This window comes from Triticum aestivum, chromosome 5D (genome assembly GCF_018294505.1).
Source record: "Triticum aestivum cultivar Chinese Spring chromosome 5D, IWGSC CS RefSeq v2.1, whole genome shotgun sequence".
Lineage (NCBI taxonomy): Eukaryota > Viridiplantae > Streptophyta > Magnoliopsida > Poales > Poaceae > Triticum > Triticum aestivum.
In genome coordinates, this window is record NC_057808.1 from 300,117,037 (window position 1) to 300,135,623 (window position 18,587).

Sequence of the window (18,587 nt, forward strand, 5' to 3'; positions counted from 1 at the left end):
CACCCCAAATCCTCCCAAAACCTCTGGCGGCGAAATCCTCCGTGCCTCCTCGCAACTCACATCGGTCGCCCCCGTACTCCGGCACGCTCGAACCTTCCGGTTTCCCTCGGTCGATTCTTGGATCTCGCCGCGCTGCTGGTTGTCTGATCCTTCGGGAGGGGGTATTCCTCGCTGTCCCTCTTCCATGGAGGCGGCGGGCTCCAGTTCGTCCCGGCCGCCGAAGCGCCGCCGGCCCGGGCTGCGGCCGTCGGCGCCTCTGGAGGTGGCCGGCGCGAGGACGCCGTACATGCCGTCCCTCTGCACCAACTCCAAGAACCCGTCCACCAAATGCTACGTGAGTTACCGCGCCGGAAACTCCCTTTTCTTGGCTTCTCCCCTCCTCGGTTCTTGGCTCCTTCGCTTGCTGAATCCCTTGATGGTTGCCGTGCGCTCGCTAGTTCTTGAAAGGAGCCCATACTTGCGTCCTGCCTTGCCACGCTTAGGGTTATTAACGGGGTGTTTGGTAATTTCCGAAGAAATATTACCCTGTATTCCAGTTCTTGGTTATTTGGTGGTTCTTGATGTTGCTAGGGCAAACGGTTTGATTAGTGGCTAATCCTAGGCTGTCTTGCTTTAATAATATTGCTTCAGGAAATGTGTGATCGCACCCCAGCTATGGACGAGTTAGCAGTTCTGAATTCAAGGAACGAATTTTTATCCCCTTTTGTTATGGGGCTGCTGTTGATTGGTAGCATTGACGATATGTTGTCAGGAAATTGTGCTTGCGTCCTGCCTTGCCACGCTTAGGCGGTTATTAACGGGATGTTTGGTCATTTCTGAAAGAAGTATGGCCCCGTATTCCAGTTCTTGGTTATTTGGTGGTTCTTGATGTTGCTAGGGCAAACGGTTTGATTAGTGGCGAATCCTAGGCTGTCTTGCTTTAATAATATTGTTTTAGGAAATGTGTCATCGCACCCCAGCCATGGACGAGTTAGCAATTCTGAATTCAAGGAACGAATTTTTACCCCCTTTTGTTATGGGGCTGCTGTTGATTGGTAGCATTGACGATATGTTGTCAGGAAATTGTGCTAACTGAATGAACATATCGTCTTACTAGTGCTGCATCTGTAAGAAGTATGGTCCGTCTTTTTGAGCCAAACTACCTGTGTTCGTACAGTTCCTGCTCAGTGCTTTGTTTGAAAGGACTGCTTGTTGAAACACAAAACACTCTGGTTTCACCTTTTTAAAGCTCGGCGTAATCACTTCATTTGTTGCATAGAATTTGTTAGCCCATTTTGTAACAATTTTTCAAGGTTTATAAACTTGTCCGGCTTTGGACTGCAATGTTCCATTCTAGATCTCATTATTGTTGGTGTTACCAACAACAACCTATTGAAATTGTAAGATCAGTTGATCACAGGGTACTACGCATACTAGTGTTTATTTGAAGAAAAAGATTTGGCCATAGATGGCTAATTCGGTACATTTGTTTAAAAAAGAATAATCATTCATGTCCTGCAAGTTGCTGTTCATAAATTTAAATTTTTAGACACAAAAAGGTAGAGCATACAAACAATTGAAACGGTAAAAATATCTATTTTTGTAAACACAAGCATCGCAGGACATTGTGAATTTATTTAAAAGGTCAGCATGATTTCTTGATTTTTTCCTAGCCCCATTTTGTGTTTCATAAATATTTCTAAAGATGTCCACAATTATATGGCTTTAAAATGCAATAACCTTCTAGGTCTCATTGTTATTGGTATTATCAGCAGCAGTACTATTGAATTTGTATGGAAAGGTACATAGCGGTCCTTTTTTCAGCACTTGATCTGTCGAATAAGAACATTGCCCTCATTCGGTTCATACGGTTGCGTAGGAGTAATCCTTCATAAACTGCAGTTTATGTTCGGTAGCTCAGAAAATTGCATTCTCTATGCCAATTTTTTGGATTTACTGCAGTTATTGCTATATCATGTGCCCTTCATTTTAAACATGGAAAGGTCATCCTACATAGCGGTCCTTTTTTCAGCACTTGACCTGTCGAATAAGAACATTGCCCTCATTCAGTACATACGGTTGCGAAGGAGTAATCTTTCATAAACTGCAGTTTATGTTCAGTAGCTCAGAAAATTGCATTCTCTATGCCAATTGTTTGGATTTACTGCGGTTATTGCTATATCATGTGCCCTTCATTTTAAACATGGAAAGGTTATCCTACATAGCGGTCCTTTTTTCAGCACTTGATCTGTCGAATAAGAACATTGCCCTCATTCGGTACATACGGTTGCGAAGGAGTAATCCTTCATAAACTGCAGTTTATGTTTGGTAACTCAGAAAATTGCATTCTCTATGCCAATTGTTTGGATTTACTGCAGTTATTGCTATATCATGTGCCCTTCATTTTAAACATGGATTGGTCGTTTGTTATTTTCGCACTGGTGGTATTTTTATTTGATATATTTTCTGCATACATTGATAGTTGCCATAGTTAAAAAAGGCGCGCCTAAGCGAGCGCTTAAGTGCGCCTAGGCTCTAGGCGATAGCAAAACGCCTAGCGCATAACTGCGCTTAATCTCTGCATAAGCATGCGATTTGGTCAGAAATCACAAGGAGGTGGCAAAACGCACAATTAACGCCTAGCGCTTTTTTGAACTATGATAGTTGTTGTATTCTGCTTAGTAAATAGCCTGCGACATATACCATGAAATAACTATTCATTATGTTCTGTGTAAACTCCTACTGTATCGTGCCATGTACAGAACTCCTTGTTTCCTTGGATCATAAATTAAACCATGATGCTTTTATGTACCAACTTCCAGCAAGCACATCACTGCAATATACTAGATGGTGTAATGGTCCTTAACTTTGTGCATAACTTCCCTGAATTTACAATAAATATTTAAAGAAATAGTTATGCCTGATATGTTTCTGGGTCTTCTATAATGGCAGGGTGACAGATTCATACCAGATAGGTCAGCGATGGACATGGACATGGCATATTACCTCCTTACGGAACCTAAGAAGGGGAAGGAAAATGAAGCCGTGGTATCACCGGCTAAAGAAGCATACAGGAGGCTTCTTGCTGACAAACTCCTGGGCAGCAGAACCAGGATTCTTGCCTTCAGGAACAAGCCACCAGAACCTGAAGGGATGCTGCCACAGATTTTATTTGAAACTCCGACTTCCAGTCAGACCAAGCCTACTAAACAGCGCCGAAAGATTCCCCAGGTATGCCAATTGCTTTGCAGTTTGTGGATCTTCTGGTTCTTCAGACAACTAGCATTATTCTGTTGGTTACATCATGCTTGGATTGCTTTGTTTTTTCAGTTTGCTCAGAGGACGTTAGATGCCCCTGGAGTGGTTGATGATTACTATCTTAACGTGCTGGACTGGGGAAGCAAAAATGTGGTGTCCGTTGCCCTTGAGAATACCTTGTACTTGTGGAATGCATCTGATAGCTCTACTTCTGAGCTTGTGACTGTTGACGCTGACTATGGTCCCATCACTAGTGTCAGCTGGGCTTGTGAGGGGCAACATATTGCCGTTGGCCTTAACTCTTCTGACATCCAGCTCTGGGATACGAGCTCTAATCGCATGGTTAGTTCTCTTGACGTTCTTTTTCTTGTACTGTAGTGTAAACGTAATGGCTCATGCTGATACAAATATATATCTCATAAAATTTGCAGCTGAGAACACTCCGAGGTGTCCATGAGTCAAGGGTTGGTTCACTGGCTTGGAACAGTAGCATCCTGACAACCGGTGGAATGGATGGCAAGATCGTGAACAATGATGTCAGGATGAGATCCCATATGGTTCAGACATACCGAGGGCATGAAGCAGAGGTATGTGGGTTGAGGTGGTCAGGATCTTTGCAGCAATTGGCGAGTGGTGGAAACGACAATCTGGTGCACATATGGGATGCATCAATGGCGTCTTCTAATCCATCTGTGGGTTACAATAGATGGCTCCATAGGTTTAGTGACCACTTGTCTGCAGTGAAGGCTCTTGCCTGGTGTCCATTCCAGAGCAATCTACTTGCCTCTGGTGGTGGTGGAAATGATCGATGCATCAAATTCTGGAACACACACACTGGTTTATGTCTGAATTCTGTTGATACTGGGGCCCAGGTATGCGCACTGCTCTGGAATAAGAATGAAAAGGAGCTATTGAGCGCCTGCGGGTTTGTACAGAAACCACTCACATTATGGAAGTACCCGTCGATGGTTAAATTGGCCGAACTCGAAGGCCACACTTCACGTGTCCTCTGCTTGGCACAGGTATTTTTTACTCTCTCTGGCGGCACCGCATATATGGTAGTGATGATTGCTTGTTTATGCTGTTGATAGACATGATTTCCTGATACTTTTATGTTTGTTGCAGAGCCCTGATGGCTCCACGGTAGCCTCCGTTGCAGCAGATGAGACTCTAAGGTTCTGGAATGTGTTTGGAACTTCTGAAGCACCGAAACCTGCAGCCAAGACCGTGCACACTGGAATGTTTAGTTTCAGTCATATCAGATGAAGTTTTATCTGGAATAGGGTTGCGGGTAATCGCCGTATATACTAGTATGAAGCTTACTAAAGATGTACATATTCTCTCGTACCTGATCACCATCCATATTTTGTTGGAGTTGAGCAACTTGGAACTGTAACCGTCTTCTGATCTGATAGGCAACTTAACCATCATTTTGTTCAGAGAGAAGTTTATCGCGATTTAGATAAAGCCTGCAAATATGAGGTCCTAATGCATGAATATGCTTTGTCACTTTTGTATGCTGACTCCATCCATCTGGATGCCGTCCTAGTGTAATTTTCTCACCTTCGTTTATTTTCCCTGTGATAGTGGAATGACCATGAGTATGTGATAGCATTCCGTTGTTTTCCACCTTGCTTACTGTTCTCTGCTCCTAATGCATTCAAGGAGTGTGTTATAACTCTTTGTTTCTGCACTTTTTCCGATAGAAGTTCTAGTCACTTAAAAAAAACACTGCTTAACTTAACTAGATCGTACTAGAAGATAAGCAAGCTGGTTCGGGCGGTAAGTCCTATTTGAAGATGAGAAGTTGTGTTAATTTTTGCAGGTCTGTATAAAATATGTTAAAGCACAAATATGCTTCATCACTATAATGAAAATAGTGACATCTACACCTCAAAAAACAAAATAGTGACATCTAAACCATGCTCTTTATCTTCTTCCAGGATGATTAGTTGTATATACTTCACCACAATATATACTTCCTCCGTCTCGAATTACTTGTCGTGGAAATGGATAAAAATGAATTTATCTAGAACTAAAATACGTCTAGATACATCCATTTTTAACACAAGTAATTTCAGACAGAGGGAGTATATTCCTACACCGGCCGAGGACGAAATGGTGAGGAGGAGAGGGGTTCGATTCTACCATCATGTTGTGTGGATATTAGATCGATTGATGAGTTGTGTAATCTGATCGTAGATGAGATCAAGCAACGGGCAATGGCAGGAGCATTACGGATTGAATGGAGAGAGGGGGCGGAATAGGTCGCGGGATAACAGAGGCGTTGGGTGAGGATGCATCTCGAAGGAATCCCGCGAGCCCAATGTGAGCTCGGTCGGTCCTGACTCTAAAGGATTTTTTTTTCTATAGAAATTCTATCATATAGAATTCCTCCAAACCAAAGGAGGCCTCACTATTTTCACATACAGAATGTTAAAATTTTGTTCACTTTCTCAAAAAATGATTCATTTTTACAATATGTTTGGAATTTAAAAAATTGTTAAACATTTCAAAAAAATCAAGAAATATCAGATTTTCAAATTAAAATCGCTTTCCTGACAAAAAATGTTCATGTTTTTCCAAAAAAAATATTTATAATTTTGGAAAAATGTTTGTGCTTTCAAAAAAATAAAACATGTTCGCGTTTCATAAAAGTGTTCAAACTTTTTAACAAATGTTTTTCGTGATTTTAGAAAAACTAAATGAAGGAGGGAAAAAATGTCCGCTAGAACAATCGGCTTGCTTTCCGACCCGGTACAGTTCACCATCTGCCAACCCAATCAGGGCGCTCCCGCGTGTGGGATGCTGACTGTTCACCGCAGTGTGGCAAATTGGAGCTCTCGGTCACTGGCGCTGCGCACCTTGTACAATTTTGTATCTGCCGGTTGGCTGACTGTCTCCAAAGAAATTATGTATTCATCTAACAATCATTGTCTAATAAAAATCAAATTATCATTATTGTCTCAACAAATTAAACTATCATTATCTAATAAAACAAGTGATTTCCCAACCCAAAAAAAGCCATTGATTTCTGAACATAAAGATGGCCCTGCACAAGCACAACCTGGAAGGAAACTCACGTGTCAAACAACTGTTGGATATTAGGGGCGAAGCAACTACTATCAATAATGCTCTTTCGCTAGCAGTGGTGCCAATTCCTTTTTTATGCCTCGAGGTGGTGAATGACATCAATGCCAATAATTCATAGATTGCGTATATAGGTGTGCTAAAGAGATCGACGAGAAAAAAAAAGTGTCACAGTGTGTCAGGTTCGACTATGAGCAGAGAAAATAGAATAAGGACTGTCATGCATAAGTGAAGTACTCTACTTCTCTTTCCAATGGGTGAACGCACTGGGCCTGTTTGAGACTGTTTTGCCCCATCAGAATCAGTTTTACTTCACCAAATCCACTTTGAAGTAGTTCATACAGAAAATGTGCTCTACCAAAAAGAATGTTTGGCTTCCATCTAGCTCCAGCTTCAAGAACGGAAAATTTGGTGAAAATGATCAATTTGATTGGATGAGTGAGTAGAAACGAAAGGGTGTCCATTTTACTAGTGGCAGTGATGGGTAATTTCCCCAACTTCAGCTTGTGGAGTTTTTTAGAGCATCCCGTGAAGAGCTTCACGAAAAACTGGGAGTTATAACTCAGATTCTAGTTTTTTGCAGAGCGGATAATCGTGGAGCTACCTTGTGTGGCTTGCGTTTTCTAGAGTGGAGCTAAATTTTAAGAAGCACAGCAGTCCCTTTGTTTTCGGATCCCCTGGTACTGACATGTGTCCTTGTAAACATTCCAATGCAATAAAGTTCTTCTGTTAGGTAAAAAAAAATATTTCTCACGCCAGATACAAAACATTGTCATCTTGCCAGATACTCGCTCGAGCATTAATGATTGAGACGGTTTTTTTAAACGCAAGGCAAAAACTTTACCTGTTACGTTAATTTGGAACGGTTGTTGCTCGGTTAATTGTGGAAACTGATAAAAACCTAATACATGTAAGGCCAGACCCACTCAAACTCCACCGGATAAGCCACTACTGCGAGCGATGTTGCCAACCGCACAAAAATAAACCAATAGCAGGACCCGCTGTGCCGAACAAGTCAACCCTTCACCACCGTCGGAGAGAGTAAGTCGAGACTACTATGCAAAGAGCACTCTCGGGACTCTACCGAGGTGAATAAGGCGTGACTGCTATGATTGAGGAGGGTTCACTTTGGTGTGAGATTGATGTTAAAATTCATCTTTGATTTGACTTAACTTGGCTGCATATTCTGACGATTAATTGTCACTATGGCTTCACTTTTGTGTAAGTTCCAGAGTTCAGTTGACCGCCCGAAAGATTCAGAATTCATTTGTATTGGATCAGCAAAAGGTATGATTGTTTCCATACTTATTAACGACCGGTCTATCAGTTGTTTAGAAAAATGAAAGTAAAAAAAGGAGTATTGGTATAACTAGGGCTCCTCTGATTCAAAGGATTTTCATATGAATTTTGGAGGATTAGAATCATTGGGAATATTCCAATGCTGCTTGTTTCATTCATAGGAATAGATCCTATAGGAGTTTTTCCTAAGGACTTTTTGCTACTTCCCATAGGATTTCTAGCATACACTCAAATCTCTTTGAAAGAAATTCTTTGTTTTTTCTGTGATTTAATCAAACAATCCAAAATCACGTGGCATTGAGATGAACATGGCATTCCAATCCTATGGTTTTCATATTCCCGTGTTTTTAGAATCCTGCAAATCAAAGAGGCCCTTACTAGTGACCAATCCATTAACTGTTTATAAAGGTGTTCATGATTTATTCAAAAACTAAGAAATTTGAAAACTCCAATTGGTTGTTATTTGGTTGTTCAGATGAATAGAACACAAAGAGATGGCCAATCGAAAATACACGACAATGGAATGATAAGCTGCAATGGTCTGCTATCAAAGGTGAAGGTCTTAAAAATAGAAAAGTAAACATAAAATTTTGCGATGAAAAAACAATATACATTTTATTTTCCTTAGGTTTGGAGTCCCTAGATATTTAATGACTGATGATGGTTCACACTTTATTCATGGTGCTTTCCGTAAAATGCTTGTTAAATATGATGTCAACCATAGAATTGCATCACCCTATCATCCTCAATCTAGTGGTCAAGTTGAACTTAGCAATAGAGAAATAAAATTAATATTACAAAAGCTGTCAATAGGTCCCGAAAGAATTGGTCTAAAAAATTGGATGGTGCACTTTGGGCCTACAAAACAACTTATAAAAATCCTATAGGTATGTCTCCCTATAAAATGGTTTATGAAAAAGCTTGTCATTTGCCTCTCGAGTTAGAACATAAAGCATATTTGGCTATTAAAGAACTTAACTATGATTTCAAACTTGCCGGTGAAAAGAGGTTATTTGATGTTAGCTCGCTAGATGAATGGAGAATCCAAGCTTATGAAAATGCCAAATTATTTAAAGAAAAAGTTAAAAGATGGCATGATAAAAGAATCCAAAAGCGGGAATTCAAAGTTGGTGAATATGTTCTTTTGTACAACTCTCATTTTAGATTTTTTGCAGGAAAATTTCTCTCCAAATGGGAAGGACCATATATTATCGAAGAAGTTTATCCATCTTAAGCTATCAAAATAAATAATGCCGAAGGTACTAACCCGAAGGTGGTCAATGGGCAAAGAATTAAACACTATATCTCAGGTACGCCTATTAATGTTGAAAGCAATATTATTCAAACCATGACACCGGAGGAACACATAAAAGAAACCTTTCGGAACACTTTAGAATCGTGAAAAAAGAGGAGATATGTGATAAGGTAAGTAAACGGACTCCGAATAATTTGCAAAATATTTTCTGTCAGTTTTGGAATATTACAAAAATTAGGAAAATAATAAATAACCAGGAAGGCAACTAAGGAGGGCACAAGACACAAGGGCGCGCCTGCCTTGCCTGGCGTGCCCAAGTGGGTTGTTCCCACCTCGGGCACCTTCCCGACTCCGTTTTCCCCTTGTTTTGCTTGTTTCCCAAGATAAAAATTCTTTATATACCCTGATACGTCTCCAACGTATCTATAATTTTTTATTGTTCCATGCTGTTATATTATCAATATTGGATGTTTTACAATCATTTATAGTCATTTATATCATTTTTTGGTACTAACCTATTGACATAGTGCCAAGTGCCAGTTGCTGTTTTTTCCATGTTTTTTACATCACAGAAAATCAATATCAGATGGAGTCCAAATGCCCCGAAACTTTATGGAGAATTTTTATGGGCCAGAAGAAACACAACGGGCCCTGGCTGCGCCTGGGGGGTGCCCCGAGGGGGGCACAACCCACCAGGGCGCGCCAAGAGGCCCAGGCGCGCCCTGGTGGGTTGTGCCCACCTCGGGTGCCCCCCGGACCACCTCTTTGCTCTATAAATACCCCAATATTCCAGAAACCCTAGAGGAGTCGACGAAATATTCATCCAGCCGCCGCAGAGTCCAGAACCACCAGATCCAATCTAGACACCATTTCAGATGGGGTTCACCACCTTCATTGGTGCCTATCTGATGATGCGTGAGTAGTTCTTTGTAGACCTTCGGGTCCATAGTTAGTAGCTAGATGGCTTTCTCTCTCTCTCTCTCTCTCGCTGGATTCTCAATACAATGGTCTCTTGGAAATCCATATGATGTAACTCTTTTTGCGGTGTGTTTGTTGGGATCTGACGACCTCTGAGTTTACGATCAGTTATATCTTTTTATATCCATAAAAGTTATTTGAGTTTCTTTGATCTCTTATATGCATGATTGCTTATAGCCTCATATTTCTTCTCTGATATTTGGGTTTTGTTTGGCCAACTTGATATATTTATCTTGAAATGGGAAGAGGTGCTTTGTAGTGGGTTCGATCTTACGGTGCTTGATCCCAGTGACAGAAAGGGAAACGACACGTATGTATCGTTGCTACTAAAATGATGAGGTCTATCTCTACATAGATAGATCTTGTCTACATCATGTCATCGTTCTTATTGCATTACTCCGTTTCTCCATGAATTTAATACACTGGATGCATGCTGGATAGCGGTCGATGTGTGGAGTAATAGTAGTAGATGCAGGCAGGAGTCGGTCTACTAATCTTGGACGTGATGCCTATATAATGATCATTACCTGGATATCGTCATAATTATTTTAAGTTCTATTAGTTTCCCAACAGTAATTTGTTTACCCACCATTTGCTATTTTTCTCGAGAGAAGCCACTAATGAAACCTACGGCCCCCGGGTCTTCTTTCTCATATATTACCTTTGCGATCTACTTTTCTCTTGCATTTATTCTCAGATCTATTAAACCAAAAATACAAAAATACCTTGCTGCAATTTTTCTTTCTTTATTTATTTGGCGTTCGATCTATCAATTTACTACAAATTTATCTCACGTCTGTTTGCCACTTGAGGCGCCGTACCCCGGAAGGGATTGACAACCCCTTTAACACGTCGAGTTGCGAGGATTTGTTATCTGTGTGCAGGGGCTGTTTACGTTGTGTTGCTTGGTTCTCCTACTGGTTCGATAACCTTGGTTTCATATGTGAGGGAAATACCTACCGCCGCTGTGCTGCATCATCCCTTCCTTTTTGGGGAAATACCGACGTAGCTTCAAGCGACATCAAAAGGAATTTCTGGCGCCGTTGCCGGGGAGGATCTTCAACATATACCAGGTTTCTAATCACAAATCTCATCTCCTTGCAATTTACATTATTTGCCATTTGCCTCTCGTTTTCCTCTCCCCCACTTCACAAAAGTTTGCCGTTTTATTCGCCTCTCTTTTTTGTTCGCCATTTTCTTGCCATGTCCGATCTTAGAAGAGCTAACGGTTTTCTCCCGAGTCTTAATACTTTGGATAGCCCCTCTGTCCTCTCTAAGCTCATAAATAATGATGATATGAAAGGATCTACCGGGGTGGTTAAGGAAAATCTTAACCAATGTGATGAAGATGATTCCGGAATTTTTCGTTATTTACTTGATGAATCTTTGAAAGATGCTTGGGATAGGTTGTTGAGAATTCGAGCTAGCTATGTGCCCCAATATCAAATAGAGATATACTTGAAAAGTTTTTATGTTGGTTTACCTTCTTCCTTCAAGCAAGTTTCAGACTCTATTTTTGAAAATGGTTTTCTTGAAGGGGATGCCGTTGAGACTTATGAGAAGATGAAAACCATATTTGGGCACCCCAAGGGAGAAAATGTTGAATCAACTACTCTTATGTACTTTTATCAAAATGAAAAAATTAAAGAGATGAAGGCTAGTTTAGATATGAATTTTCGCAACATGCTTAATCTTTCTTCTGCTATCAATGGCCATGTGCTTTCACATAATAGAAAATTAAATGCCATTGATAGGAAATTTTCCCTTTTATTTCCAAAGAACAAGGATGACAAAATGTAGATCCTTGCCTTATGCCTAGCTAAGGGTGTAAAACTATAGTGCTTGTTGGGAGGCACCCAATGAATAAAATTTATTTTTGCTTTTTGCTTTCTGTTCTTGAGTGTTAGCACAATACTGTTATGATTGTGTTTTTTGTGTTTTAATTAGTGTTTGTGCCAAGTAGAACCGACAGGATCTTCTTGGGTGATAGTTGTTTGATCTTGCTGAAAAAGACATAAACTTGCGCTCACGAAAATAATTCTAATTTTTTATTAGAAAGTGCTTTTGCCATGATTTTTTTGCATAAGATTAATATACAAATTTCTCAGGTCGTCCTATTTTTTTCAGAATTTTTGGAGTTTCAGAAGTTTTCGTTAAAGTTAGATTGCTACAGACTGTTCTGTTTTGACAGATTCTGTTTTCTTTGTGTTATGTGCTTATTTTGATGGCTCTATGGTTTTCTTTGATGAGTTTTTGCCATAAAAAAGTTGGAATACAGTAGATATAATACAAAAACAAAATATGAATTGGTTTTATACAATATTTATAGTAGTGGTTTGCTTTCTTACACTAACGGATCTCACGGAGGTTTTGTTGAGTTTTGTGTGATTGAAGTTTTCAAGTTTTGGGTTATCTTACGATGGATGAAGGAAGGATAGAAGAGCCTAACTTGGGGATGCCCCGGCATCCCAAGCTATTATCCAAAAATGAGCAACCAACTAAGCTTGGGGTTGCCCCCGAGTGGCATCCCCTCTTTCTTCTAACGACCATCGGTATTTTACTTGAAACTATATTTTTATTCGTCACATGATATGTGTTTTGCTTGGAGCGTCTTGTATGATATGAATCTTTGCTTGTTTTTGTGTGTGTTTTAAGTCATCAATCCTTGCTGGACGCACCTATTTGAGAGAGCCAAAATTATGTCATGACTTGTTAGAATTGCTCTCTATGCTTCACTTAAATTTTTATGAGTAATGGACTTGCTCTAGTGCTTCACTTATATCTTTTTGAGCACGGTGCGCTTAGTATTTTTGAAGAAATGCTCTCTTACTTCACTTAGATTTATTTGAGAGTTAGTAAAATTTTGAAGAAAATTCTCTCTTGCTTCACTTAAATTAATTTGAGAGAAAGAAAAAAAATGTATGCTCATGATCTTCACTTATATTTGTTTGAGCTTATGAAAAGCAACACATGAAAATTAGTCCCAAAGTGATAGATATCCAAGAAGGATATAATAAAAACTTTCATGAAGATCATTGGACAAAATAAACTTGATTCTTAGTAATAGTTTTGAGATATGATGATGTGATATGTGAGTTATGTTGATGAGTAATTATGCTTTAGTAAGAATATTGGTGTTAAGGTTTGTGATTCCCTATGCAAGTACGAAAGTCAAAAGTCATGCAATGAAGTTATATCCTACTTGTGGTGCATTATTCAGTGTTATTTATGCTTAATGCTTGCTTATGAGATTATCTGTTTCTTGGTTGATCGCTTCTTAATATTTTCCTAGCCTTCATTTTGCACTAAGTATGATCTCTACTTGTGCATCCAAAACCCTTAAACTAGTTTTTCCACATGAGTCCACTATATCTATCTATATGCGGTGTTCTTTTGCCGTTCTAAGCAAATTTGTATGAGACATCTCTAATTTTCAAAATAAACTTCTCTTTTGTGTGTTTGTTTCGCTCGCAGAGCAGTGAGGGGTGGCTAATATTTTCCATGCTAGATGTGTTATTCTCATGATGAGTGTTTCACTGGTGCACGTCGGTCCTAAACAAATGGTTTTTAACCCCTTTTCGCGACGGCATCTGGAATCGTCGCCAAGTGAGTGTGGGCGATAGGGGGGTCCTTCCCACACGACCCAGAAACCGTCGGTGATATGCCCTCCTGGCACACACGTTCGGCAAAATGAGGTCATGTGCGACCGGCGAGCGCTCAAATACGGAAATACGTACAGTACAGCTAAAAATACAATTATACGGCGAAATTGTTTCCAGTCGCAAGTACATTCCACACAGTCAGTCCCCGCTAAACGTTTCCGTTCGTATGTACACCCCACACAGTCGCTCCAAGGAAAACGTTTCCGTTCACAGGTACATCACACACAATTTTTCCCGTTAAATCGTTTGTGATAGCATTGCCATTGCACACGATATTAATAATTTTATCATTTGCGTTATTGAATGCATCACACATGGTGCGTAGAAAGAAACTGTGTGGCAAAGGCTGTCCATCACACACACTTTTTATGTGATAAACGTTTGCGCAAGGTGGCCTAACGCAAACAGTTTTCAAGAGAAAGTCGTGTGTGCAGTGGAGATTGATCGCACACGTAGTGGATCCTAGAAACGTTTTTGATCTCCACGTATATCGCAGACGTTTCACTTTCGCAAACCGTGTGCAGTGTAATCCCTATTTAATCCATAATTAATCCAATTAATCCATAATTTAAAAATCACATGTTATGAATTTGAAAGTAGGCAATCACTTATTTCATATCCAACCATGTTTAATACAAATATAGGTTCAACCACGAATCCATAATTCAATGCACAGGTACATATACTGAAGAACTACAGAAGCACCAAATAAAGAATGATGAACCACAGTTGTACTAAAGACTATAAAGAGAGAGGTGAAAGACATTCTGGTTGCTGGAGAAGGTGAAGCGGAATGCCCATATTGTGCCCTCCTCCATGCGTAAGGCGTGCACGACTCTAGGCCAACCCCTTGTGATGGCTGCCAGTCCATCCTTCACTGTCTTCATTAGGACTTCTCGATGCTCATTGTAGTCTGGATGGAATACTTTAACCTTCATTGAGTGTCCACCAATCATGTACTTTGCGAGGTAATCTTGAGTGAACTGCTTCGGGAACCACTAGGAATGAAAAAGATTCAGACATTGTTGTCTAACAACTCATTATGGGCAGTAAAAAGAGAAGGTTGCAGAGTTTGTAGTTACCATCCTACAACTCACTATTGTGTTGGATAGAGCATAAACAAATAATTTGCTTGCCACCATTCGTATCTTTTTGCTAATAATCCTTATCAGTTTCCTCACTTGATGCTTGTTCATCAATATCTCATTGCCCCATACGCAAAAAGGGTCGATGCGTGGATCCTTGCCAAGGGCATATGTACCCAAGCGACAAGTCAATATTAGAAGCTAACTAGTGTCCAGGCCTGGATCTATATGCACTACAATATGGAACGACGGGGGAAGTACAAGCCGAGGGATGAAGCTAACCTCGGCGGAAAATGGTGGCCACTCCCGTTGTTGTCCTGCATAAGTAGTGGAAAGGCATGATAAGTACATCAATCTTAACATCAAACAAATATAGCAAAGGTAAACAACATCATCTCCAAATGATAGCTTGAATGTGTTGGTTTCAGCATGCTGTTAAAGCAGATATAAAATGGAAGGCAATGTTACCGACAGCAGGCTTAACAGCCATCAAATATTGCAATTCAAACTGGTATTGTTGAAAATGAATAGAACGTAGGTAATGCTTAAACATCACACTGGATAAATGTGTAAAACTAAAATAAAGGTCATGTGTTAACTACACCAGGAATAACTGGAACCAAATATAGTCGTTCAAACTGGTATTGAGTAGTCGAGCGGCACAGTTCCGACTTGCACATAATGAACCACACATTGTGAATGACTGAAATAAACAAGGCATAAATGACCAGTATAACAACCAAATATAGCAATTGAAAACTGGACAGAGTCTCACTGCAACCAACCTAAGAAGAAAATACAGATAAACATGGCATATACTTGAAAACTGGACAAATGCTCACCGCAACCAACCTAACAAGCAGATAAAGATAAACAAGGCATCTGCTTGATAACTGGAGAAATGCTAAAAAAGCAACCTAACAGCCAAATACAGATAAACAAGGCTTCTGCTTGATAACTGGACAAATGCTAAAAAAGCAACCTAACAACCAAATACAGATAAACAAGGCATCTGCTTGATAACTGGACCAATACCCACTGCAACCAAACTAAGAACCAAATACAAATAAACAAGGCATCTGCTCGATAACTGAAAAAATGCTCACTGCAACCAACCTAACAACCAAATACAGATAAACAAGGCATCTACTCACTATCAACAACCAAATATAGCCATTCATGAAACTAAAGTGGACAATTCATACTTAAACATCACATAGACCTATTGAACAATACATTTTTGTATAACTGAAATAATTAAACACGGCACAGTTAAAGCACCGCACGGCAAATGCTACTACAACAAAGGGTACGGGTTGGCAAGCTAAAAAAGGTAATATTTGCTGATAGAATGTTGCCTGACATTTCATGGACGGGATCCTTCTAGTTGGAAGAGCACAGACCCATGGTGCGCTCTCTGATGTCACAGATGGGCTGTTTCACCTTGGTAGAACCTTCATGGGTGCCCTCCTCGTGGTCGTGGTCGATGAGATCTGACTTGGCAATTGAGGATCCCAAGCCGTCGCCGTAGAACGTGTCCTTTAGAAGTGACAAAATGGGCTCGATGGCGTATAAAGCTCGCAAATCCTTGACCGCTTGGCGGAGGAGATCAGCGGCAGGGCCGTCGAAGAGATCGACAGCGGTTGAACCAGAGGGGTTGGGGATGGACCACTTAACCTGTGACATGGCCCGCATGAAGCCATCGGTGTGGAAGAGCTTGATGTCGTAGCCAGCTTTCCCGAGATACAGTAATATGCTAGCCCGCTGACATGAAGCCTTCGGCATGGCAACGTAGTCAACGTCTTCACCGACTTCCGCGGCGACGTGTTGCTCCGGGATCGACAGGTCGGGGCGAACGGCCGCCACCTCGCCAACGTCCGCCGGAGAGGCCATGATAAACCTCTTCTTGGCCGAACGCTCGTCGGGCTCCCCGGGATACGTGGTCGAGCTTAGGCTGCGACATTCTGGAGTAGGGATTGTGGATCTGGCGGGGAGGGACACCGCAGGCCTCATCTAAAAACTCAGGGGAGTGGGGCGACGGTATGGGAATCGCTGGATAACCTGAACTTTATTATCTAAGCTAGGAGGAACGGGCAGACCAGCAGGGTAGGCAGCGGCGCCGGCGGCGGCCGCGAGCTAGGGTTCGAAGGGCGGAGGGGGGCAGGTGGGGGACTGTGGAGGGGGGGTGTTTGAGGATACGCCGCGGCTACTGAAAATTTTAGTAATGGTGGGTGGAGATGGTGGTGGACGAGGGAGGGCGACGGTTCAAATGCCTCGGCTGCTAAAATTTTACTATAAGGTTGGTGCTGGAGGAGTGTGGGCGACGGTTGAAGTACGACGGCTACTAAAATTTGGGTAAAGGAATTGATGCGGGGCGGGAGTGCCCAAGATCGCGCACAGTCCAATAACAATATGCGTGTATGATAATAAGGAAAAGTGGCGCGGATCCGCCGATTTTTGCAACGCTCAAGGCGGGTAGTTTGTTTTTTATATTTCTAGATAGCTGGTCTATCACACACGGTTTGTCCTAATTTCCAAATAAACTTACCCGCCTTTAGCTTCCACAGGTGGTGGTTTTACATCACACCTGCATCTCACACGGTTAAGCCAGTACCTCCACCCTTTGCTCGCGCTTGCGCGGTCGTGGTGATTTTAGCGCACTTGCATCGCACACGGTTGAGCCAGTACCTCCACCCTTTGCTCGCGCTTGCACAGTCGTGGTGATTTCAGCGCACTTGCATCGCACACGGTTGAGCCAGTACCTCCACCTTAATTTGCTCGCGCTTGCGCGATCGTGGTGATTCACATCGCACTTGTATCACACACGGTTTAGATATTATACCCCGTGTCCGTTGAGGATCATCAGAGTCTTTGTAGCAAAAAATAACGTTAGGGAGGGTCAAAAGACAGCCACACCAGCATGTGGCCCAAATATATATGAGTGAAAAGGGTGGTATGTGATGTTCAAAATTCCAATGCACAACTTTGACCCCGCGGGCCCACGGTTGGGCGCGTCATTGAAGATCGATGAGAGGGGCCAGAAGTCAATAACCACCTGGAAGTGGCCAAATATATGTACGAATATTGAGGATGTTCAAAACTTTAAATACACAATGCATAACTTTGGTGGCACCTGCCTTGCAAACCCGAAAGCACCCTAACAACCACCTAGCTAGGATGTATATAATGACATAATGTCGTACCTAGCTAGGATGCTTGGCCCACCACCTCCCACTTCGTGTCAGCGGGGCGGATGCACGTAATGATCGATACTTTGGTCATACATGCATGTCGCCATGACCTACCATAAGACGGACCAATGAATCTTTCGTTTGGTCAAATGACAGTTGTTGTTGTCGATAAACCGCTTGGGCCAACAGATTGAACCATCATAAACATCGCACGAGAGGGACCACAAAACCAGCACCTCTTGCATGCGGCCCAAAATGATGTACATTGGGAAGGGGTGATGTGTGTTTTCAATATAGAATAATGTACAATTTAGATGTGGTGCCTACCTCTCGATACAGACAACAACCATGAAGGCAAGGTAGTTAAGGACGAGATACGTACGCAGGGTTTGATGTAGGTAGAACCCAGCAATCCGAGCATCTGGGAGGGAATCCTAACAATGCATGAGCTCGAGCTTTGGTTGACCGACATTTGACGGTGACCAGCCCTAACATGAACTAGGAGGAATCCATTCATGGCCAACACATACCCCTCATTATCGGTCAAAGGGATGATATATATACACTCGGGGAGCCCACAGATATCCGTGTCGTCACAAAAAACCGCACAAGGGAGACGTGGTCGATCAGAAGACCCCGTATACACTGCATGCGGCCTGGAAATATGTATGGGTACAATGGTGTATGATGTGTTTAAATCCCAAATGCACAACTTCGATGGGCCACGCCAAGTACATTACAAACCAAACACCGTACCCGACTCCAAGCCTGGTTCAATACCTATGATGTC

General features: G+C 41.6%; 1 protein-coding gene across 1 annotated transcript; it reads left to right on the forward strand.

Moving 5' to 3' along the window:
* Positions 1–8: 8 nt before the first annotated feature.
* LOC123121318 (cell division cycle 20.2, cofactor of APC complex) lies at positions 9–4,661 on the forward strand. The gene is made up of 5 exons (XM_044541247.1): positions 9–334; positions 2,932–3,210; positions 3,310–3,579; positions 3,669–4,259; positions 4,363–4,661. Exons 1-5 carry the CDS (start codon positions 185–187, stop codon positions 4,501–4,503), a joined length of 1,431 nt encoding a protein of 476 aa, XP_044397182.1. The 5' UTR covers positions 9–184; the 3' UTR covers positions 4,504–4,661.
* The last annotated feature ends 13,926 nt before the right edge of the window (positions 4,662–18,587 follow it).

What these genes read in the sequence shown, in the direction of transcription:
- LOC123121318 (XM_044541247.1), top strand. Translation starts at nt 185, where the DNA reads ATGGAGGCGGCGGGCTCCAGTTCGTCCCGGCCGCCGAAGCGCCGCCGG. An exon ending in AGCGCCGAAAGATTCCCCAG is followed by an intron (nt 3,211 to 3,309) that starts GTATGCCAATTG and finishes TTGTTTTTTCAG; the next exon opens with TTTGCTCAGAGGACGTTAGA. An exon ending in ATACGAGCTCTAATCGCATG is followed by an intron (nt 3,580 to 3,668) that starts GTTAGTTCTCTT and finishes TAAAATTTGCAG; the next exon opens with CTGAGAACACTCCGAGGTGT.